Source organism: Medicago truncatula, chromosome 7, assembly GCF_003473485.1.
Source record: "Medicago truncatula cultivar Jemalong A17 chromosome 7, MtrunA17r5.0-ANR, whole genome shotgun sequence".
In the NCBI taxonomy this organism is placed as follows: domain Eukaryota; kingdom Viridiplantae; phylum Streptophyta; class Magnoliopsida; order Fabales; family Fabaceae; genus Medicago; species Medicago truncatula.
In genome coordinates this window covers 41,751,372-41,773,362 of record NC_053048.1, presented here as the reverse complement: position 1 = coordinate 41,773,362, position 21,991 = coordinate 41,751,372, and the positions used below count along the sequence as shown (strand labels likewise).

The following is a 21,991-nucleotide window of genomic DNA, read 5'->3' as shown; positions in this document are numbered from 1 at the left end:
CATTTCCTGACCAAGCTTACACATGAAACCCTTAACAAATTTCCCATTATAGTTTCGGATAATGTCGTCGCATCCATATTTACTTTGATGAACTCTCAGTCGAGGAGGCTTTGACCGGTGCATGTGTTTCCGAAAAAAATTATCATCTTGAGACATAAGTCAACAATTAAACTTTTTCTAAATTTGATATGCCATGTTGATGGATTTTGAAGTGATATGCATACCAAGTTTTTTTTTTTGACGTTAACCCGTCGGTTCTTAGAAGAAAGGGGCAAGCTTTGTTTCTGTAGAAAAGATCAAATGTTTTTATTGCATTAGTTAGTAGATACTTATGCTGATTTATGACAATGGAACATGGATAAGTTTTACCTACCTGATTCCCAATGGGGATGAAAAAATGAACTCATCTCCGTTCATGAATCCGTCCTGGATCTAAAAATTTCTCCAAATCCATGACCCAAACTCAAACCTATAACTAAAAATTAATTTCCACCATTTTCCTATTAATCTAATACATTTGGAGTATAAAAATTCAATCGAGGAACCTATTCTTCTCATGTTGTATTTTAAAGGGTCCTCACTTTTTTTTTCTAAGAATGCTTTTTTTATTGTCACTCATAATAATTTATTTTTTTATTTTTAAAAAGTTGATATCTCAAGTATTCTCGAATTCTTAAAATCTGTTAAATATTTAACGAATATCTCTATGAATAGATTCGTACCTGCAATATCTATTTTTTTGTGGTGGTCAGGATTCGAACTAGAGATCTTGCATATATCATGCATTGTCTTCACCAACTGAGCTAAGCTCACAGGGAACCTGCAATACCTATTATATAGTAAAAAAAAATATATAGATATCTATACATTTTATTTATAAATATATAAATTTTTATTTAGTGTTTTATTCTTACATTATTTGTTTTTTATAATTAAAAAATTCAAATACACCAGAATTTTTAAATACCGCCTCCACAATCATCTCCACCAATTCAAATATCACCAAAACAAAGACATCACCCTTCACCGTTTCATTTCATTTCTCACCTTTCAGATCTTACAATCCAATCACCATGGAAGACTCACAAGAACCCTTCTCTCAATCCCAATCCGAAACCTACCTCGCCGGTTTCGTAATGGCCAACATCGTCGGCATTAAACACTACTCCGGCACCATCACCGGTCGCGAAATCCTCGGCTTAATCCGCGAACCTTTAAACCCATACGATTCCAACGCCATCAAAGTCCTCAACACTCAAACGCTCCAAGTCGGTTACATCGAACGCGCCGTTGCCTCCGCTCTCGCTCCTCTCCTCGACGCTCACATCATCCACGTCGAAGCCATCGTTCAACCCCGCTCTAACAATAACAAATTCCGTATCCCTTGTCAGATTCATATCTTCGCTCATCAATCTTCTTTTGATGCTGTTCATGACGCTTTTAACGGTTCCAATGTTCATTTCATTTCGTATAGCGATCCTTCGTTTACTCTTTCTCATTCCGCCGCCGTTAAAGAAACACGCGCCGACACCTTCAACTCTGATTCTGTAACCACCGGTAATAATAATAGTAAAAACCTAGATCAAATTTTCAAACTCGTTCGAGAAAACCTAGCTTCCAAAACCCTAGTTTCTGAACCGTTAAACCCTCCTTCTAGCATTATCAAATCAGAGCTTCTGCAGCACCAAAAAGAAGCACTGGGATGGCTTTATCATCGCGAAAGTACCCAAGATTTACCGCCGTTTTGGGAGGAGAAAGTGGGGAATTTCGTCAATGTGTTGACGAATTATCAAACTAATGCGCGACCGGAGCCTCTTCGGGGAGGGATATTCGCAGATGGGATGGGATTAGGGAAGACTTTAACTTTGTTATCTTTGATTAGTTATGATAAAATGAAAATGAAAAGTGGGAAGAAAAGAGGTAGGAGTAGTGTAGAGAGGGTGGAGAGTGAGACAAATGGTACATTGATTGTGTGTCCTCCTTCTGTGATTTCGACGTGGATAACTCAGTTGGAGGAACATACTAACCGCGGCACGTTGAAGGTTTATATGTACTATGGTGATAGGAGGACTCAAGATGCTGAGGAGTTGAGGAAATATGATATTGTGTTGACTACTTATGCTACATTGGGAGCCGAGTTGCGGTGTTCAGATACTCCTGTGAAGAAATTGGGGTGGAGGAGGATTGTTTTGGATGAGGCGCATACAATTAAGAATGTTAATGCGGGACAGAGTCAGGCTGTTATTGCTTTGAATGCTAAGAGGAGATGGGCTGTTACGGGGACGCCTATTCAGAATGGTTCTTATGATTTGTTTTCTCTTATGGCTTTTTTGCATTTTGAGCCGTTTTCTATTAAGAGTTATTGGCAAAGCTTGGTTCAGCGACCTCTTAATCAAGGAAAACAGACTGGGATGAGTCGATTGCAGGTACAATTCGATAACAATGTAATGATTCTTAAAGGGTCATTCTTTACTTGCATGTGTAGGGGACTACATAAATAAACTATTAGTTTCCTTTTGCTCCATAAATAAATTGAATTTGAATTTCAGTGTTTGTGAGTTGTGACCAATTATTTTGTTTTTTGGTTTGGTATGTTTTGTGTAAGCGCTTGTTTGTTTATATGGTTTTATTTACTCTTTTTGGGTAGGTTTTGATGTCGGCGATATCATTGCGAAGAACCAAAGACACTGCATTGGGGGGGCTTCCACCTAAGATTGTTGAGACTTGTTATGTTGAACTTTCATTTGAAGAACGTAAACTGTATGATGAGGTTAAAGAGGAAATAAAGTCGCTTATGATGCATCATAACAGCAATGACAGACTAGTATCTAGTTATTCCACTGTACTAAGTATGATTCTAAGACTTCGTCAGATCTGTGCTGATTTTTCGATGGTTCCTTTGGATTTCAAGTCCTGTCTATTTTCTTCAACTGATATTGAAGGTATATTTCCCCCCGCTCTCCACAAAGTTTACACAGAAATTTACTTGTTAGCTTATTTTTCATTTCTCTAATTCCTGGAGGCTGAAATTTGTTTTCAAATTTTAATTTTAACCATGTACTTACTTGCAGCCAACTTTATTGCATATGTTTCTTAGCAGCCAACACCATATTGTACATGTTTCTTAGCAGAGCTAGAATGCCGTGTTAACTGTCAACTAACAATTTGTTACTTTGAATTGTTGGGGGGTATGATTGGTGGTGATCATGGCGATGCCATCAGAATCTCTGACATAATTAGCAACATCAACACATTATTTCACACCTATAAAATAGTATCATTTTATCGGCTGAGGTTAATGTTTCAAACCTTGCCACATATTTCATTTCTGTGAAATTGATATGCATCATAGCCAATTTGCTACCAATTGCTGGTGACCATCACATTTGCTGTTAAATAGACTTGTGATTTTTTATGTGTTTAATATCATTCGAGATTGTCCAAAACACTCATTCCTGCTTTGGATCTTCACATTGCCACGCTAGTGTATGTATCACAAATCCCCATCAAGGGGTTGGTGAAAGAACAGTGGTAGCATATTCGAGAGACTTCAAACATTGCGATAGGGCGATGCTTTGAAGGAGTGTGTAAAGGGTTTTGAGTCCTTAGTGGTTCAAATCTATTTGATTGCAGAAGCACAACTCCTGGGCTTTTTCTTGGTGGGCATCATCTCGAGTTGTTTGCTGAGCAAGATGCACATCCATGAACCTATAATTGAATTAGCTCGTGGGTTAAAGGATGACTTGAATTTGACGCAGGGATTGAGATGAATCAGAGTGGGTGCATATTCTGCTACATCCGCAAATTTTCATTTGCGGGGAACCGTGAGTGTTTTGCCTAAGATTCAGAGTTCTACTCTGACAACAACCTCCAAATCTACTTTGACTTGGGTGGTCTTATGGTAACTGCAAAGTTCTATATATTTGACTTGGGTGGTGATGATATCGTTTTGGGGGTGGTGCTGGCAGATTGGAGCACATCTAGTTTGATGTTTATTGTCCGCATTAATAGAGCTATTTCTCTGCCAACAGCTCACGTGTCAGTCAAAGTTTTACACGTTGATTGAAGTAGAGTCCACATCCTTATGCATTCTCAAAGTATTTTCTAATCATAGTCCAAGTGTGTGTATAAACTGTTAGAGGACTCCTCTTATGAATTGTCAACAATAAATTGATTAGTGATATGATATCAATTCTTATGTTTGGTCAAATTGCTTTGTCCAATGTACTAAGTTAGGTTGATGCCAACAAGGCCTTTATGTAGCAAACAGATATATAATATGTTTGTGTTCTACCATACAGTGAATCGTACATTTTCATTACTATTGAGGGGAGTTTTGAATAATGAATATTATTAAGTATAATTTCATTTTATTAACCATGCATAATTTTTTCTAAGCAGATGTTTCCAAGAACCCTGAATTGCTGCAAACATTAATTAGGATGCTACAGGATGGTGAAGATTTTGATTGTCCAATTTGTTTATCTCCCCCAACAGATATTGTAATTACATGTTGTGCTCATATTTTCTGCCGAGAATGTATTCTGAAAACTCTTCAACGCAGCAATTCCAGCTGTCCACTTTGTCGGCGCTCCCTCTCAGAAACGGAGTTATTCTCAGCTCCCCCTGAATCTTTCAAGACCGATGATACTGATGTTACTACTGAGCTGTGCACAGCTGAAGTAAGGTCATCTACCAAAGTCTCTACTTTGATAAAGCTTCTTACAGAATCGAGGGATCAAAATCCAGCTACAAAATCAGTTGTATTTTCACAATTCCGTAAGATGCTGCTGTTGTTAGAAGAACCTTTAAAAGCAGCTGGCTTTAAAACATTGCGTCTTGATGGGACAATGAATGCCAAACAAAGGGCTCAAGTTATTGAACAATTTCAACTCTCGGAAGTTGATGAGCCAATGATTCTGCTTGCAAGTCTCAGAGCTTCAAGTACAGGAATAAATCTTACTGCTGCCTCCAGAGTGTACTTAATGGAGCCATGGTGGAACCCTGCTGTTGAAGAACAAGCAATGGATCGTGTCCACCGCATTGGACAGAAAGAAGAAGTGAAAATTGTTAGACTGATTGCAAAAAACAGCATTGAAGAGAAAATACTAATGTTGCAAGAGAAGAAGAAGAAAACGATAACAAGCCGAGGATCTGGAAGAAGATCAAGGGATATCGCTGGTATGGGCATAGAGGATCTCCATTTTGTTTTAGGAGAATAGAGTTGGTTACTGTGAGGATTAGTGGGATAGTTGCAACTAGCAAGTGTTGATTATTGTCTGTTTGAATCTCTCAAACATTTGCTTTAGCCCTGCAGTTCTGAAAATTTATTAGTTGGGCAACTTTTTCTATAACCAGAAGTATAGTCATTTTGGATTTCCTAATGTTTAAACTCGAACTATTTTTTGATCAATCGATGGCAGACTATTGGATTGGAATCAAAGTATCAATGGTTTTGTATTAACCAACCGTCGAGACCAATATGTATATATTTTTAAATATGTTTATATATCATTAACCCTAGTACAGTTCTTATTATCTTTTTATTTTTTTAAGGAATAAATTCATTGCATTTCATTAGCAAAAATATGCCAAATACATGTAGATACATCATCAGTTTTTTATTATTTATTTATTATGTAACCAAAAAAAAAAATCAAAAAAATTAGGGTTAACAAGCACCAACTAATGATGACACATTGAAAAAGTCACATTTTAGAAATTCAATGTGGTTTCGGAGCAGTCAAATTGCCTCCCACAACACTCAATTCTACATTATATATATCTATAACACCCAAAACAAGATGTATTTTGTCTAGATATCTATAATATATCCAAGCAAAAACATTTGAACTTTATGTTGAATGCAGAATTGCTATTTATTAATACTCCCTCCATTCCTTTTTAATTGTCACTTTCAAAGTTCAACTTAGAAAGAAGAATGAGTATGACTGAAATATGTAAATTGTATTGAATGGAGAAGTTGTGGAGATACAGTATGTACAATGCAATAACCATATATATAGAGATGGTTATGCCAACTATGGTTATTTGACTAGCAAGTAAACCCTTATGATCAAGTTAATCTCTAACTGATCGACTAATGTCAGCTAGTTAGTAACTGTCAATTCAAAAAACATTGTGTGAAAGTTTATATTTTGGTTGCGGTTCTGAAGAATATTCTCAACATTTGTTCGTCGATTGTTCTTTCTTTCGAAGTGTTAGGTATGATATTTTGAATTGGGTAGGACTCTCCACGATTCTTCCCAATGCATGCACGTCAATTATGCAACCTTCACTCTTTCAAGAAGGACGCACACGACTGCTTCATTGCTATTTGGTTGACTTGCACTTGAAATACTTGGTTGGAACATAATAACAGGTTTTTCATTCACAAAGAACAATCTCAAGATCAAATCATGGAACAAGTCAAAAATCAAGTTTGGGGGTGGATCAAGGTTAATTTTCAAAACTTCACATATGATCTGAATCATTTGTGGTTCAATCAGTTAGATTATCATAGTTTCTCATCTCCTTTATAATATCTTATTTGTAATATTTCCTTATTTTTTTCTTGCTCCATTGCTTATGTTACTATCTTTTTATTTTTTTTTTATTTTTTTTATAATCATAATCAAAATCTTTCAAAATTCATGGCTATACTTATACATGTCTTTGGGCCATAGTCATATGAAATATTTTCAATTACTTCAAGAAATATTTTCCAGATGCGAGGTTTATATTAATATATGAGTATTTTGTTATAGATACACAAGATATGGATCCAATTTGTAAAAAAAAAAAAAACATGGATCAAATTGTCATCTGCAACTATATTCACAAATCCTAAATCAATCGGCAAAAATATCAAAATTGATAGATCTGACGTTGTGACTAGGATTGGAACCCCAACTCCACTAGTTATGTATGTGAATTTCTAATGGTTGTTAATATTTGAATATGATATGTTTTTGTTATATACTATAGTGGCTAGAAATTCATCAGGGCTCGAATCCGACCCATGTATACTGCAATGTCCCTGTTAATAGAGCTATCGAATATAATTCATTTGAAATGGAATATTAAATATAAATCAAATTTAAATTTTTTTCTTCATATTTTAACCTTATCTTTAGGAATTTAATTAATTTCTTTATCAAGGAAAAAAAAAATCAGCACCATCCACATTCATTTTCCCCAACAGTCTATTGGCCAAAAAAATTAGAAAATCTGTATATATGATACATTAATAAACTATTATTCAATTTGAATGATTTTGTATTTTAGTTTGGATTTGGATCATTTCATTTCATATGACCTGAGTCCTGAGAGTGCATTTATTCACTGAACTTCTATTAAATTATACAGAGAAATAGAATTTACATTCAAGTAAAAGGAGAATTAAAAGGTTGAGATTGTGAAACATCATAGCATAACACAAAAATTTGAGGGAATCTTCTCCAATCCCCCAGTGGGCAATGTTACCCTTTAGAACCACTAGCCAAAGATTAGAGATGTACCTTATCCCCATCCTATGTATAGTACCTTTCCCTTCCCCATCATAACTTCATCAAGAATCAACTCATGGTTGACTCGTCATGTTTAATCCACCTTATTAATAGAGCATTTTATGATTTTGCTCCTCTCCAAAAAAAAGATTTTACTCCATCAAAATATTTTAAAAATATCTAAAACTAATGAAAGAACTACGTATGTTTTTGATATTTTCTTGTTCAGAGTCATTCAACCGAGGCCTAAATCAAACCTAGATAAATTTGAGATTTTTCCTTAAGATAGTGATAATATTTTATATAAACATTTAAATTATTATACCTTTTGCTTTAGTAAAAAAAATAAAATTATGCTAATGAGTTAAATAGAAGTACATGCCAAAAAAAAGAAATGGCCGAGCCTTTAAATTTGAGAGTTATTTGATTATAAGAGAACGACATTTTCTTCCTTAAAAAAAAAAAAAGAGAACCACATTTTTCTGACCAAAAAGAGGTTCATAATTGGAAATTTTAAATATATATTTTTCTCGTCATATGCGTTTTTTCACGCGTCGATTTTTTTTTTTATACAGCAAATTTTATTAAACAATTAAATGAAAGAACAGAGTCTGGTAAAACTGAGCGAGCATACAAACAAAAAATACCCTTATTTTTTTTTCCTTCTCAAAATACTATTTATTCGAATTATATAATCCGAGCTCTTATAGAGGGATTTTTGGATTATATTGAAACATGCTGAAACCCAAAATTAATTATGTGATTAATATCAAGTCTTTTTTTACCATGGTATGATCCCTCCAAAAACTGCAAAGTAATTTCAGAGATCGCATGAATGGTCAGCAGTGACCATGATATCATAAACCACTCATGACCAGAAATAAGAGAGAAAATTTAAGAATGGGTGAGAAGTTCTCTAAAAAAAAAAAAAAAAAGAATGGGTGAGAAGTGAATGAAAATGTTGAAGTATGCAAGACTATTTAAAGTCATAAAACATTATTTTTTCCTCCGGTCACATTTATATGCAACTTTTACCTTTTCATATTCATTAAAGGCTAAAATATGGTTTTGATCCCTGCAAATATGTCTCGTTTTGGTTTTAATCTCTGTAAATTTTTTTTGTTGTTTTTGGTCCCTGGAAAATATTTTGTTTTTGAAAATAATATTTTCAAAAGTAAAATATGTTGCAGGGACCTTTTTAAAAATCAAAAGATTTTGCAGGGACTATTTTTCTAAAAAATGGGTTCAATCATCATGTGCCGCGTGTGCAAATCATCACAAAAGTGGGGTCAGGACCAAAACCAAAACGAGGTATATTTGTTGGGACTAAAAACAAAAACAAAAAATTAAAGGGACTAAAACCAAAACGAGACATATTTACAGGGACCAAAACCATATTTTAACTTTCATTAAATAAGTGATGCATCTAGACTATAATACATTCCAGATACATTAATTGTTTAATGAACCTAAAAGAGCAAAAGTTGCTTATAAATGTGACTAGAGGGAGTAGATTATAACTACAGACAAAGGAAACGTTTACAATGTCTAAACCGACCAAAAATACAATTAACACACCAAACTGTCAAAACCATGGATGTAACGTCACATACCACAGTCTAGGATGGTTCATATTATATAATCCGAACCATCCCAGTATGTGTTAAAACATGAGTTTTGGAGGGTTTGGCGGGGTGCATAACACAAGAAAAAATTAAACGACATAAAAAACATAGTAAAATAATTGATGATGGAAGGGAAAGTGTTTCAACACGTTTTTCTTTGAATCCCTTGACGTACCAGACCAGTTTAAACATGTTTTTTACTATAATTAATGGAATGTTACCTCAATGCAGCATCCTACACAAATTTCCCCTATAAATACTTACTCATCCTTCACAAATTCTCATTCCATCTCACATTCTCTCATTCGCTTTTCTTCTATAACGTGCTTCTACCATTGACATTTCATACAAAAAAGTTACTCAAATGGCAAGGTGTCACTCTATAAACTAGCACCATTTGTTTGAGAGTAAGGTTGATATGTCTTGGTGTAAGGTTGATCACCAAAGTCTGCTTCTACCAAGAGAGGAATCAAACCTTACCTCAGCCTCCTTCCCCCTCTATCTTCTAGCACCATAGATTTAGCATTAAGTGTTTAATACATTTTTGTACTAAACTTCATTGTTAATGTAAATATACTATGAAAGATATGATCTATTAATAAAATGAGAATTTAATTCATTTTTGTCTTTTTACATTTTTTTTTTACAATAATTTTATTTTTTGTCATTTCTAATTATATCTTCTTAATATTATACGTCAATGTTCTGTAAATCTATCAATACAAGAATTCGAATTACATAATCCAAAACATGGTTTGGATTACAGAATCAGAACAAATGATATTTTGGAGAAAAAATAAGACGCATGAGATGAAAAAAAATAAAAGCCTACTTCTACAAAGTATGAAAAATGAGGCCAACAAATTGATCAATCAAATTTTACTTTTTATACTTCCATACCCAAGAGTTTAATTGAATATGTACTTATCATCCAATTATTATATGATATTTTTATATTAATTTATTTCAAAACAAATTTAACTTTTGAATCCCCTCAAAAACAATATTTAATTTGAATGAAGTTGAAACTAAGATGCCTAAGAATTTGCGAGTTTATTTTTTTATAACTATCTTCTTAAATTATGCAGTTTAGCTTACCAATCGTGTGGGATACTGGATTTATTAGAACGGGATGTGATGAGCTGAGAAAGATTTGTTTGGACACATCATTTAGAGGGTGCGGTTATCATGCATAAGCAATCCTTATGCACCCTGCATAATTCCCAGCCCATTAACTATTTTGCAGTGGAAATGGTTTCTGTGAGTTGGACTCCAAAACCATTTTTCAATGGAAATGGTTTCTGTGAGTTGTACTCCAAAACCATTTTTCTATGAAAATGGTTTATGTGAGTTGTACTCCAAAACTATTAGATGTACTTAATGGTTTTTTTTTATCCAGCAGGGTGCAATTGAAAACAGAACCGCCGGAAATCAGTACTCTATAAAGGTACGATGAGCTTCGCCGGTGAAATTGGAAACAGAACCGCCGGAAAAAGAATATCACGTGAAAGTTACGAAACCGTGAAGTTACGAAACCAGAAGTGTTGTTCGGATGAATCGACTCGGAAGTGATGGTTACGCAACGGCCGGGACTGAGAGTCTCGATCTTGGTGCCAAAAGCAAGTCGCCGGAGATATTCGATGGTGAATATACCTGGAACGATGTGTTCACGGAGGAGATTCGGAACAGAGCAAGAAAAGCAAGTGTGAAGCGAAGCATCAAAGGGAGCAAAAATAGTGAAAGGACCGGTCCAAGCAGGGGAAGTGGTGGTTGCAGCGTCGGAGAGTGACGGAGCGGCGGTTGCAAGCTCGTGAAAACCGAGATGAGACAAAATCGGTGGATGTAATGCAGTGTGAGAGAAGAACGACAAAGAAGTAATGTCGTGAACCTGTCCGGATAAATCACGTCGGAGCGGCGAGCAAGGGTGAGAATCACGTCGGCGTCGGAGCTACGATGAGCTTCTGCGTGTGTGCAATCAGATATTGAGAGTGCGATCAAATCTGATGGTTGTGAAGTGTTTATGCAGGGTGCATAAGGAAATGGCTTATGCATAATAACTTTGCCCTCATTTAGACACCCACACACAAAAGCACATTTTATTTAATTATTTAAAAAATATATATTATTTAATTATTTTCTCTTTTTTTTCAATTATGTATGTGTGTTCAAACCAAGTGCTCAAACCCTTCTACCCAATTAAGTATTTTCCGGGATGAACATCATGTTTTCTTCTTTCCGTACGTAGGGGCTGCATATATAAATATCATTACGATCATGTCTCATTAATTAGACGTGAATGATCTACTAATATGCAACCAACCTACCATGCACCTAAATTAATAGTAAAACGGAGACTTTAATATAATTGCATGTTGAAATCTTCAATACTATAACTATTGATGTTATAATTAATATGTCTGGGTGAGTGATTATCCATTATTCAAATTTTTTACTAAGTCTAGTCCGTTTTGTCCTACACGTTCACACGGTAAACACATGCATATGATCAATCACCCTTTCAATCTCAACGTTGAAAGAGAGATAACAAAATAATCAAGCAACATCTATTATAAGTTCTCTAAAGCAATAAGCAATTTTGTCTTATGACTTCAAAATACAGGTCAGTAAATTACATTATTTTTTATGCAAAAGTTATATATCTTTTAGCTTCTTACACAATGTTCTCTTCTAAAAACTTAACGGTATTTTCCTTATTATAACACTAGTATAAGATTTGCTAAAGAACTTTCTCTTATTAACTTGTAGATGTTTCTAATCTTTAAATATATAAATGTTGTTTTATTGAGATCACACATATTTTTGAGGATCTGTTTTAATGTCAATATTTTAGAAAGAGATGTGCTTAAACTATAAAAATGTACACCAAAATGCGATATCCCTTTATTTTTATGTATCGTCAAAATCTGTGTGTGATGTATAAAATGATAAACAAGTGAGAGATAAGATAGAGACATACAATGTCATATACAATGTTTTTACATAACACAATTCTATTAAAAAATATAACAAAGCAAATGAGAAAACCGTGTTAATATTGAATAGTGAACGTGGTGAAGACATAATTGAAGAGTACTAATTTTTAATTAAGAATTATAATAAGTCATGTTTAAATTAGTCAAAATAAAATATTAAGACTGCAGACAGAGTACACGTGAACTGTAAAAACGAAGTAACGCGGCTAGCTTCTGTGTGATTGATTATTCATTCATTCATGGTTCACCCTTGACTTGACTCATAGAGTAAAAAGACCATTGACCAATCCATTTTCCATAGTTGACATTTGATCAAAACGTGAAATATTTCAGATAAGAAGAACAAAAACAAGAAACAATGTACCGGTTTAATCTAGCTTTTCTCTAATAAAAAAACAAAGAAACACCGTGTTGGGACCAATTTCTGACATCATAGCCAGCCAGGCTGCATGTTATTATATTATATTCGTCCCCTCCCTTTGATTCCGAGTTTATCATGAGTTAACCATAAAGTTTAGATGAATTTGTTCGGAATGTTTAGGTGCATATAAGAAGTACGTATTAGTCACTCATCAACTTGAGATGTTTCGGTGTTTGATATACACGTTGGTGTTTGACATTTGTACGACAATTGTATTCCATGTGTCAAACAAATATTCAAAAATGAATTTCACATAATATGATATGATGAGACCAACATCAATTTTACATAATATTAGTTACAAACCCGTAATAACATATTTTTTTAAAATTTAGTTTCGAATGAGAAATCTTATAAATTACGGAAAATTGTTGTCCTTTATAAATATGAAAATCAAAGCTGCGTAAACCAAAATTTTGCAACACAGAGCCTAAAACACTACATAAAAAATAACATAACAACTATTATAATATCTTATTCCTTAAAGTTAACCCGAACGCAAAATTTTGCTCAAGATTTAACCTAACTTCTTTGCTTAATTTTATTGTATTAACCATATTTAATTTAATCAAAATGTTAACGTTAATTGTTAGGGAAATCAAAACAAACAAATCGCTTCTAATTTTTCTCCTTAATTTTACTAAACAAATTATATTAACCCTAGATTTAATTTATGCAAAATGTCATCTCTTATTTATAAACGTTAACCCGTGACGCAATATTAACCCTAGATTTAACCTAATTTTTTCGTGTGACTTTACTATATTAATCCTAGATTTAATTTATGCAAAATGTCATCTCTTATCTCTTATTTTTAAATGTTAACCCGTGACGCAATATTAACCCTAGATTTAACCTAATTTTTTCGTGTGACTTTACTATATTAACCCTAGATTTAATTTATGCAAAATGTCATCTCTTATTTCTAAATGTTAACCCGTGATGCAATATTAACCCTAGATTTAACCAATTTTTTCGCGTGACTTTACTATATTAACCCTAGATTTAATTTATGCAAAATGTCATCTCTAATTTTAACCTAATTTTTCCTTCCACACTTTTGCATTTAATGTTTATCTAAAGTAAAATAAAAGTATGTTCCCAATTATATGCTGTTTTTTTGGAAAGGAATAACCGTTAACCCGTCTAGTTATACTTAACTTAATCTCTTACTTATAAATGTTAACCCGTCTTGCTATACTTAACCTATTTTATTTTATTTCTTAAAGTTAACCCGGACGCAAAATTTTGCCCTAGAATTAACCTAACTTCTTTGCTTAATTTTACTGTATTAACCCTATTTAAGTTAATCAAAATGTTAACGTTAATTGTTAGGGAAATCAAAATAAACAAATCGCTTCTAATTTTTCTCCTTAATTTTACTAAACAAATTATATTAACCCTAGATTTAATTTATGCAAAATGACATCTCTTATTTCTAAATGTTAACCCGTGACGCAATATTAGCCCTAGACTTAACCTAATTTTTTCGTGTAACTTTACTATATTAACCCTAAATTTAATTTATGCAAAATGTCATCTCTTATTTCTAAATGTTAACCGGTGATGCAATATTAACCCTAGATTTAACCTATTTGTTTTAAAAGTACTTTTTTTAGTAAGTACTTAATTGATATTGTGTTTGACCTAACTTCTCCTTAAAAATGTAGAGAAGTTTGAAAAATGTCGGGTCAAACGATACCTTAATCTTCCACAACGGCAATGTAGAAACAACTGAATTTGGGATAAAAAATTGAAAAAGTTAAAAATATAAAAATTGGAAAATAATTAAAAGTTATTAAAAATATAAAAATTAGAAAATAATTAAAAAAAATTGGTTAGGGGTAAAAATGGAAATTCATAGACCATTGTTAAAAAAAAAACTCAACCAATAAGTAGATTACCAAATTGCCCCTTATAGGGACAAAATGGTAAGTTCAAAGGACATTTCTTTTCTTACTAGTATTAGTATATATAGATAGATGTAAGTGAGTGTTAAAAGAGTATAAAAAAAAAGTGTTCCAAGTATTTCCACAACTTGTTTTCGTTCTGTTGCCACATTTTGTAAAACACTTCAATTCTAAATTTGTTTGTACTATTGAAACCATTAAATATTAAATATACTGCACCGCGTGCATCACGACTTTTATTCATTGATGTTAACTCGGTTTCTATATATGGAATTTCATTTGTTTTTCATTCGTATATACTTTTTTACACATTCATCTAAATACATATTACTTCCTTTAAAGAAAATCTAAATACATCCCATCCCATATAATCGTGTCTAAAAAAATTTTTTTTGAAGAAACTAAAATGAGATATATTACCACAATAAGACCTTCCTAGCATAAGGTGTACAAAGGAATAAAAGCCTTAACAAAAATACAAAGTATGAAAATTACAAGAAGCACCAAAGAACAAGCACCACACAACTAGCCACCAAAAACAACCGTTAACCTATGCCAAGTAAAGTGAATGGACTAAGCCACCACCTATGATAGTTAAAAAGAAGATGAACAAACTTCACCTTCAACCACTGGAAAGTTAACAACTTAATCCTATCCACCACCTGTCTAAAAAAATTAATCCAAAATGCGTTTAGATTTTTTATCAGACTAGCCCATAGAACTTTGGACCGGCCACAATCAATATTTCTATATTATTTTTGTTAAAAAAATACTATTAATTTAAATTTTATAAATAAAAATATATTTAAATAAGTAAACTAAATAAAAATGGATAAATTTAGCTAAAAATTTAAAAGTTTATAATTTATTAATTTGATTCAATTCAAGGAATACATCTAAAGTTTGATTAATATACAATGTTAATGTATAAATTATTTACACTTATATGTACATCAAATCATATTTTAGTAAAAAAAATAATTGTGAGTAACTAATTTATAAAAAGACTTTAAAAATAGTGTTGAATTTATATTGTATCGATGTACTCTATCAATTTGTATAAATGAATATCGTTTACTTTTGTAAAAAAAAATAGTGAATATAAAAAAATGACTGACCAATTTTTTTAATAGCAAAACTCAGTCTCTCGATCATTTGCTCACAAGGATCAACCTTTTTTTATCATGGTGGTGGCTAAAGGCTCATAAACATACTTCCTTTCATAATCTTAATTTGTTGTGGTCTAACTCGTTTGTTTGTTTGGGTTACGACACTGCTTGATGTAGCATTTTTCTTCTACTTGTTTTGACATTTTATCTGTTGTACTTTGTTTTTCTTATAATAGTGATCGGAAGATGTATAAGTTATAACGATAAAACTCATTCAGTTTGTTAAATTAACGGTTTGGTTTAAATCATTCGGTTTAGTTCAAAACGGTTCAGTTATGATTCAAGAAGTATTATTAAATTAAGGTTCAATTTGCGAATAATTATGATGCTTCGGTTAATTTCAATTCGATTCAGCGTGGTTTGGCGGTTTGGTTCGTGCTTATTTTTTTCCCACTCCTGACTATAGCGGTAACAAAAAAAAATTATAATAGTCAAAATACAGTGTATTGGTTTGATTAATCGAAAAATCAAATATCTAATAGATTACTACAAAAAGATATTATGCCATTTGCTGATATAAGAGAATATTCTTCTCTTTTACTCTACGGGAATTACAGAATATTCTTATTGTTGGATAAATGTTATGCTGATCCTGCATTTTCTCAAAGCACATTACTCTTGAATAGGATTCCGATTTCTGTTTTATAAAGAAGGAAAAAATGATCAATGTGTTCAACAAAAACAAAATTCAGCAAAGGGAGTATATTGTGAAGCATTTTACTATAAGGTATATAGAGGTACTCATGATTCTTAAAAAAATATATAATAATAAGGGACGTATGTTAATTTTTATTTTCTTTTTAAGAAGCCAAATGCAATATATATATATATATATATATATATATATATATATATATATATTTATATAAACAAGTCATCTCAATTGAGTAGAACAATACAAAGAGTTAAAATACCAAACAAAAAAGACACGTAAAAGAAACATGGGTCTCAACTATAAAAAGAATACTCCATGCACAGAGACGGCGAAAACCGCCAAAAATAAAAATTCAAGGAAAAACTTAGGTTATTCGTCTTCAGCCACCGCAATGAATCTTAATATTATTAAGAAGTTGATCATGAGTCGATATGTTGTTGTTAAAAATTCTTCAGTTGCATTCTTTCTAAATGACTCAAAGATAGACCAACCAAATAACTTGAAAGCAGGCGCGAATGTTCTTTCTGAAAGCATGCGCCAAAAAAGTGTTTCGTGTGACACCCAATATCCGAAGTAACAATCGTTGAGATGTCCAACCATCGATGAACAAGATATCAAACACTACCAAAGAAGTCATAGTCTAAAAATAAATGGTTAATTGATCCGTCTTTACCTCAACCTTCTGAACACAAAACAGAATTACAACAACAACCAAGCCTTATCCCACTAATTAGGGTCGGCTACATGGATCAAATGACGCCATAGTGTTCTATCATACACCAAATTTGGATCCAACTCATTGACCTCTAAATCCTTTCTAATGGTTTCTCTAATAGTTTTCCTAGGTCTTCCTCTACCTCTTTTAACTTGACTCTCCACCATTGGATCTACTCTTCTTACCACGGCATTTACGGGTCTTCTCTCTACATGCCCAAACCATCTAAGCCTATTTTCTACCAACTTTTCTACTATAGGTGCTACCCCCACTCTCTCTCTAATGGTGTCATTCCTAATCCTATCATGTCTAGTCTTACCACTCATCCAACGCAACATCCTCATCTCTACTACACTTACTTGATTCTCATGTTGACTCTTAACCGCCCAACACTCCGTACCATACAACAACGCCGGTCTGACTGCTGTCCGATAGAACTTTCCTTTCAACTTAAGTGGTACTTTCTTATCGCACAAAACGCCTGAGGCTCTTCTCCAATTCAACCACCCAGCTTGAATATGATGGCTTACCCAGCTTGAACACAAAACAGAATTGACCGGAAGAAATCCTCTGCGCCTTAAATTATCCTTTGTCGGACTATACATGTTAATTTTCTCACGAATTACAAAATAATAGTGTACATGTCTAGTTTTTTTTTTTTTTTGTGGAGAGTGAGATGTTCCAGCGAATCAACATTTCAAAACATAATACATATTATGATATATCATATGATCATAGAAAAACTCATCTCATATTCTCTTGGGAACAAGTTTTCCGTCCTAAGGAGGAGGGAGGATTATGAGCTTTCAAAAGATAAAAATAGTTTTGTAATCAATAGGAAGCATGTGATTGATCATCAACTTCTTCGTCTGATTACAAACAAAGCTAGTTTCAATATTCTCTCTTCCAACCGTAGTGTGGATTCTCAATCACATTCAATGAGACGTAGCATTGAGATATCCTGGACACCTCCACCGCATGACTATTATTAGATTAACGTTGATGGATCTCGTAAAAAGTCTTCGGGGATCTTCATGGTAAATTCATATGTGGGTTCAAAAATTGACTTGGATGTTGCTTTGTTGTGTGGGCCGAAGTTTGGAACCTTAGAATTTGAATAGATATGTGAGTCATCAATACTATAGTAGTGTTGCCATACAAAAGAAATCTTAATCATTACTCCCTACGTCTCTAATTATAATATCATTTACAAAAGAAACCATAGTAGTGTTGCCATACAAGAGAACAACTTTTGCCGCCTCGCACAAACATTGTCATTGGTCGCATATTGTTTTTGCCCACTCCATACCATTTTACACTTTTTTATGCAACTTAGTTTCATTTAAAGTGTTTGATTCTCGCAACTAAATTATTTGACCAAATAAAATGAATACATTAATCTATACTTGAACAATCGACTTCATATATACTTGTCCCAAGACTCGTGTTTGGGGGGTTGTGGACCGTCAATATATAATTACACAACACCCTCCGTAAGGGCCAAAACGGACTTAGGTGCGTCCTCTTAAGGGCGCCGCCTCAAAAGGCTTCTAGAAACATCTAGAACACTCTAAACTTGACGTAGGGCCCAAGTTGTTTGGGGCCTAAGTCACAGAAAGACAAAGCCTACCCCTCTTGAGATCATTCTCACGACATGACTTAAATAGACTAAAATCTAATTTCCAATATTGTAGTCGCTGCAAGTACAGTTGGCGTCGTCTGTGGGAACCTCGATAAACTAACCTAGGCCACTCTCATAATCCTAAAACCCTCACAACGATCTCGAAAAGAATGCTCGGCGAAGACCAAACCATCATCAAGCCTCAAGGTCTCGCAACCATGGCAATCGCAGACGGATTCACGATGCTATGCCAATACGCCGTCAACGCTCCACCGGAGTCGTTTTATAATCAGATTCCATCCTTCTAATATTTACCAGTCCGTCGCATAGCAATAACATAATTGCCTCGTTAATTGAATCATTAATTCAAATATGATCTATGCTAGTATGTTATAATTATATGGTGATACGTTTGAAAGTCGGATGCATCTCTTTGCTTAATTTTGTTTAATCAAGTGTTTGTTTTTAATTCTTATAAAGATTGTGTATAAAAATATGTTAATCAATTCAGCTACAAAATCACTGCGTGGAAGCCAATGGAATTATGTAATTGTTTTGTTCTATCCTTCTAATATTTGTTTACTTTTTACTTTGAAGTAAACAAATTTGTTCGATGTATTTTGGGAACCTATCTGGATATGCGTAGTAAAAGTAAATCGATGAAAATTTTGTTCAATTTTACACTTTTAATTTGGTGAAAATTTTTGCTCACCATATTCTGAGACAATATATTTACATTTTTCTATTTGAAGATTTTTTTTTTTAATATATTTACACTTTTTAATTTGAAGAATTTTTTTTTCTCAATATATTTACACTTTTTTATTTGAAATAATTTTTTTTAAGGATTATTTGAAATAATTTTTTTGTTCAATATATTTTGAGACAGTATATTTCCACTTTTTTGTTCAAAATTTTGAGACAGTATATCTACACTTGTTGGTTTGAAATAATTTTTTTGTTCAATATATTTTCGGACCAAATCTGAATATATGAAAAAAAGAATAAATCAATGAAAATTTCTTTCTTTATAAAAAAAATTGTTTTAAATTTTACGACTTTAATTTGAAGAAAAAATTTCGTTCAATATATTTACACGTCTGATTTAAAATAAAAGATTGTTTTTTTTATATATTTTGTGAAGCAATCTGAATATATGTAGCAAAAATAAATCAATCACAATTTCGTTCAATTTTACATTTTTAATGTGCACAATAATGTATTTTCAATATATTTTTACGCGTAGGGCTGATATGTAAGACGTTTTGAAAATAATTAATTATCTAATTACCAACTTGATTCCTCATGCTTTTCGAAGGCTCTTATCGATATTGTTTCGAAGGCTCTTAAAATGTCACATATGAGAGATTCTGGCGAGGAAAATCTTAGCATTTAAGAGGTCCAAGTGACCCACCTCTCTTTTATGGAAATCTCTTTCGTGTACCATTTACTTTGCGAAATGAACTAACTGTTTTATAATTAATCACTTCGTCTTGTCCCAATACTCGTGTTTTTAGTATTCTAATTATATCCGTAAACAACTTTTTCTTTAAAAATGTTGTAGTGTAAGATTTCATATTTTAAAAGTTACAAACATTTATAAAAAAGATCATTCCTTATTTATTTATTATATTGATATTCTGCCATTTTTATAATATTGTTATTTTTAAAATAATGATTGCATGTATTTTCTATTATAATTAATAACATGCCATTTTTATAATATTTAATTAATTATGAGAGCAATTTTTTAATTTAATTATAATGATGTCTTGTTTGTTATCATGTGCGCATCAAACACATGATAAGATTAATGTTTATCATGTCATTATCATATTTTATCTCCATCTAACTTTATATCATATCTTACCTGTATCATATCCTGAACATCAAACAGACCTTAATAATGTTCTTAAATCTTCTAAGCATTTTCCGGAGTGTATAAAAAAAATGTACAAAGTTTTTTTACTTCTTCACAATTATAGTGCATAAATATAGCCTCCATACCGTAAAGAAAAAAATGTATGGACCAAATTATTTGGACTTCAGTGGCAAGAAGCTTCTTCGATTGACGTATCCGAGAAATATCGAATTCAATTCCTAAGAAAAATAACACTTGATCAGTGCACATGCCTCTATGCACGAGCCAGATTAGTCGCCACCTTTAATAGATCAAAAATCAGTGCGAAAGAAAAAATAAATGTACAAAGTTTGTATCACAAAATCATGTGTGACGGTGCAGTGAACTTGATGTGTCGCCGCCACCACCATACCATAGTCTCTCACTTCCAAATAACAACACGTCAACTTCTTGACCACCACCTACCCATTTCCATTTTTATGTGTCCATCACCCACAGCTTTTTCTTTTGATGATACTCACTCTTCCATAGTTTTTTAGCTCAAAACCTTCATTAATTGAATAGTAATATGTACGTATATTTTGAGGTAGTTAATTGGTGATTTACTCAAAAAATAAAAATTGAACATGTTAAATTTAACCAATTATTTACTTTCATTTTTATTAAAATTTGTCCATGTAATATGTACGTATATTTTGAGGTAGTTAGTTATCTAGTTATGCAAGTTGAATAGTTAGTAACTCGTGAAGGTAGCTTGATAAGAGAACTAAAGAACATTGAATAAGTTTTAAAAAGAAGGTCTCAAATTTGATCCCAAAAATTAATATAATCATTAACTTAGTGATGGAATTTTAATGATACTTTTTAATTCAGAGTATTATTTCTGTTATAGTTTATTACGAATGAAGTTCCCGATTAAAAGATTTTTTTTATTTATACATTTTTTTTAAGCGGTGTCAAATAATTAAATAAAACAATTTTTATGTGAGGAAGGAAGATTTTTTAGATATGTTTAAACGTTTCAGGTTTGAGCCTTATTAGTATCTTTAAAGAGAGATAAATATAAATATATTTGTAGTTGTTCTTTTGGTCAAAAGATCTTCTTTTACCTTAAACCGAGCGTCTTCCTCTCGCTCTAAATCTTTTTCTTTAATAAAAAGGAAGTTTATTTGTTGTTTATAAAATTTGTGGTCATATCATCTTTTGTTTGTTATAATAATATTAACTATTTTAGTCTTTGACTATAATTATGTGCACAATTAAAATAATATTAAAAATAAACCATTATTCAATTTCAAATTAATTGTGTTATTTTACCAAAAAAATATTTTTGGTCTTGAATAAAATTATGTATTAGCAAAAATTACCTGAAATTTTAACTTGGTCCCTTAAGTCATAAAATAAAACTCCTATTATTGAATTGATACTTTATGAATCATCAACTTAATTTCGGATAATAGTTAGATCCATTATTTATTTTTGTTTTAATTTTGTCTTTTCGATCTTTTTTTTA

General features: G+C 32.3%; 1 protein-coding gene across 1 annotated transcript; it reads left to right on the top strand.

The window, feature by feature from the left end:
- Positions 1-982: 982 nt before the first annotated feature.
- Positions 983-5,518, top strand: LOC11408938 (putative SWI/SNF-related matrix-associated actin-dependent regulator of chromatin subfamily A member 3-like 1). The gene is made up of 3 exons (XM_003624887.4): positions 983-2,426; positions 2,648-2,942; positions 4,402-5,518. The coding sequence occupies exons 1-3, from the start codon at positions 1,074-1,076 to the stop codon at positions 5,220-5,222; spliced, it is 2,469 nt and encodes an 822-aa protein (XP_003624935.2). The 5' UTR covers positions 983-1,073; the 3' UTR covers positions 5,223-5,518.
- The last annotated feature ends 16,473 nt before the right edge of the window (positions 5,519-21,991 follow it).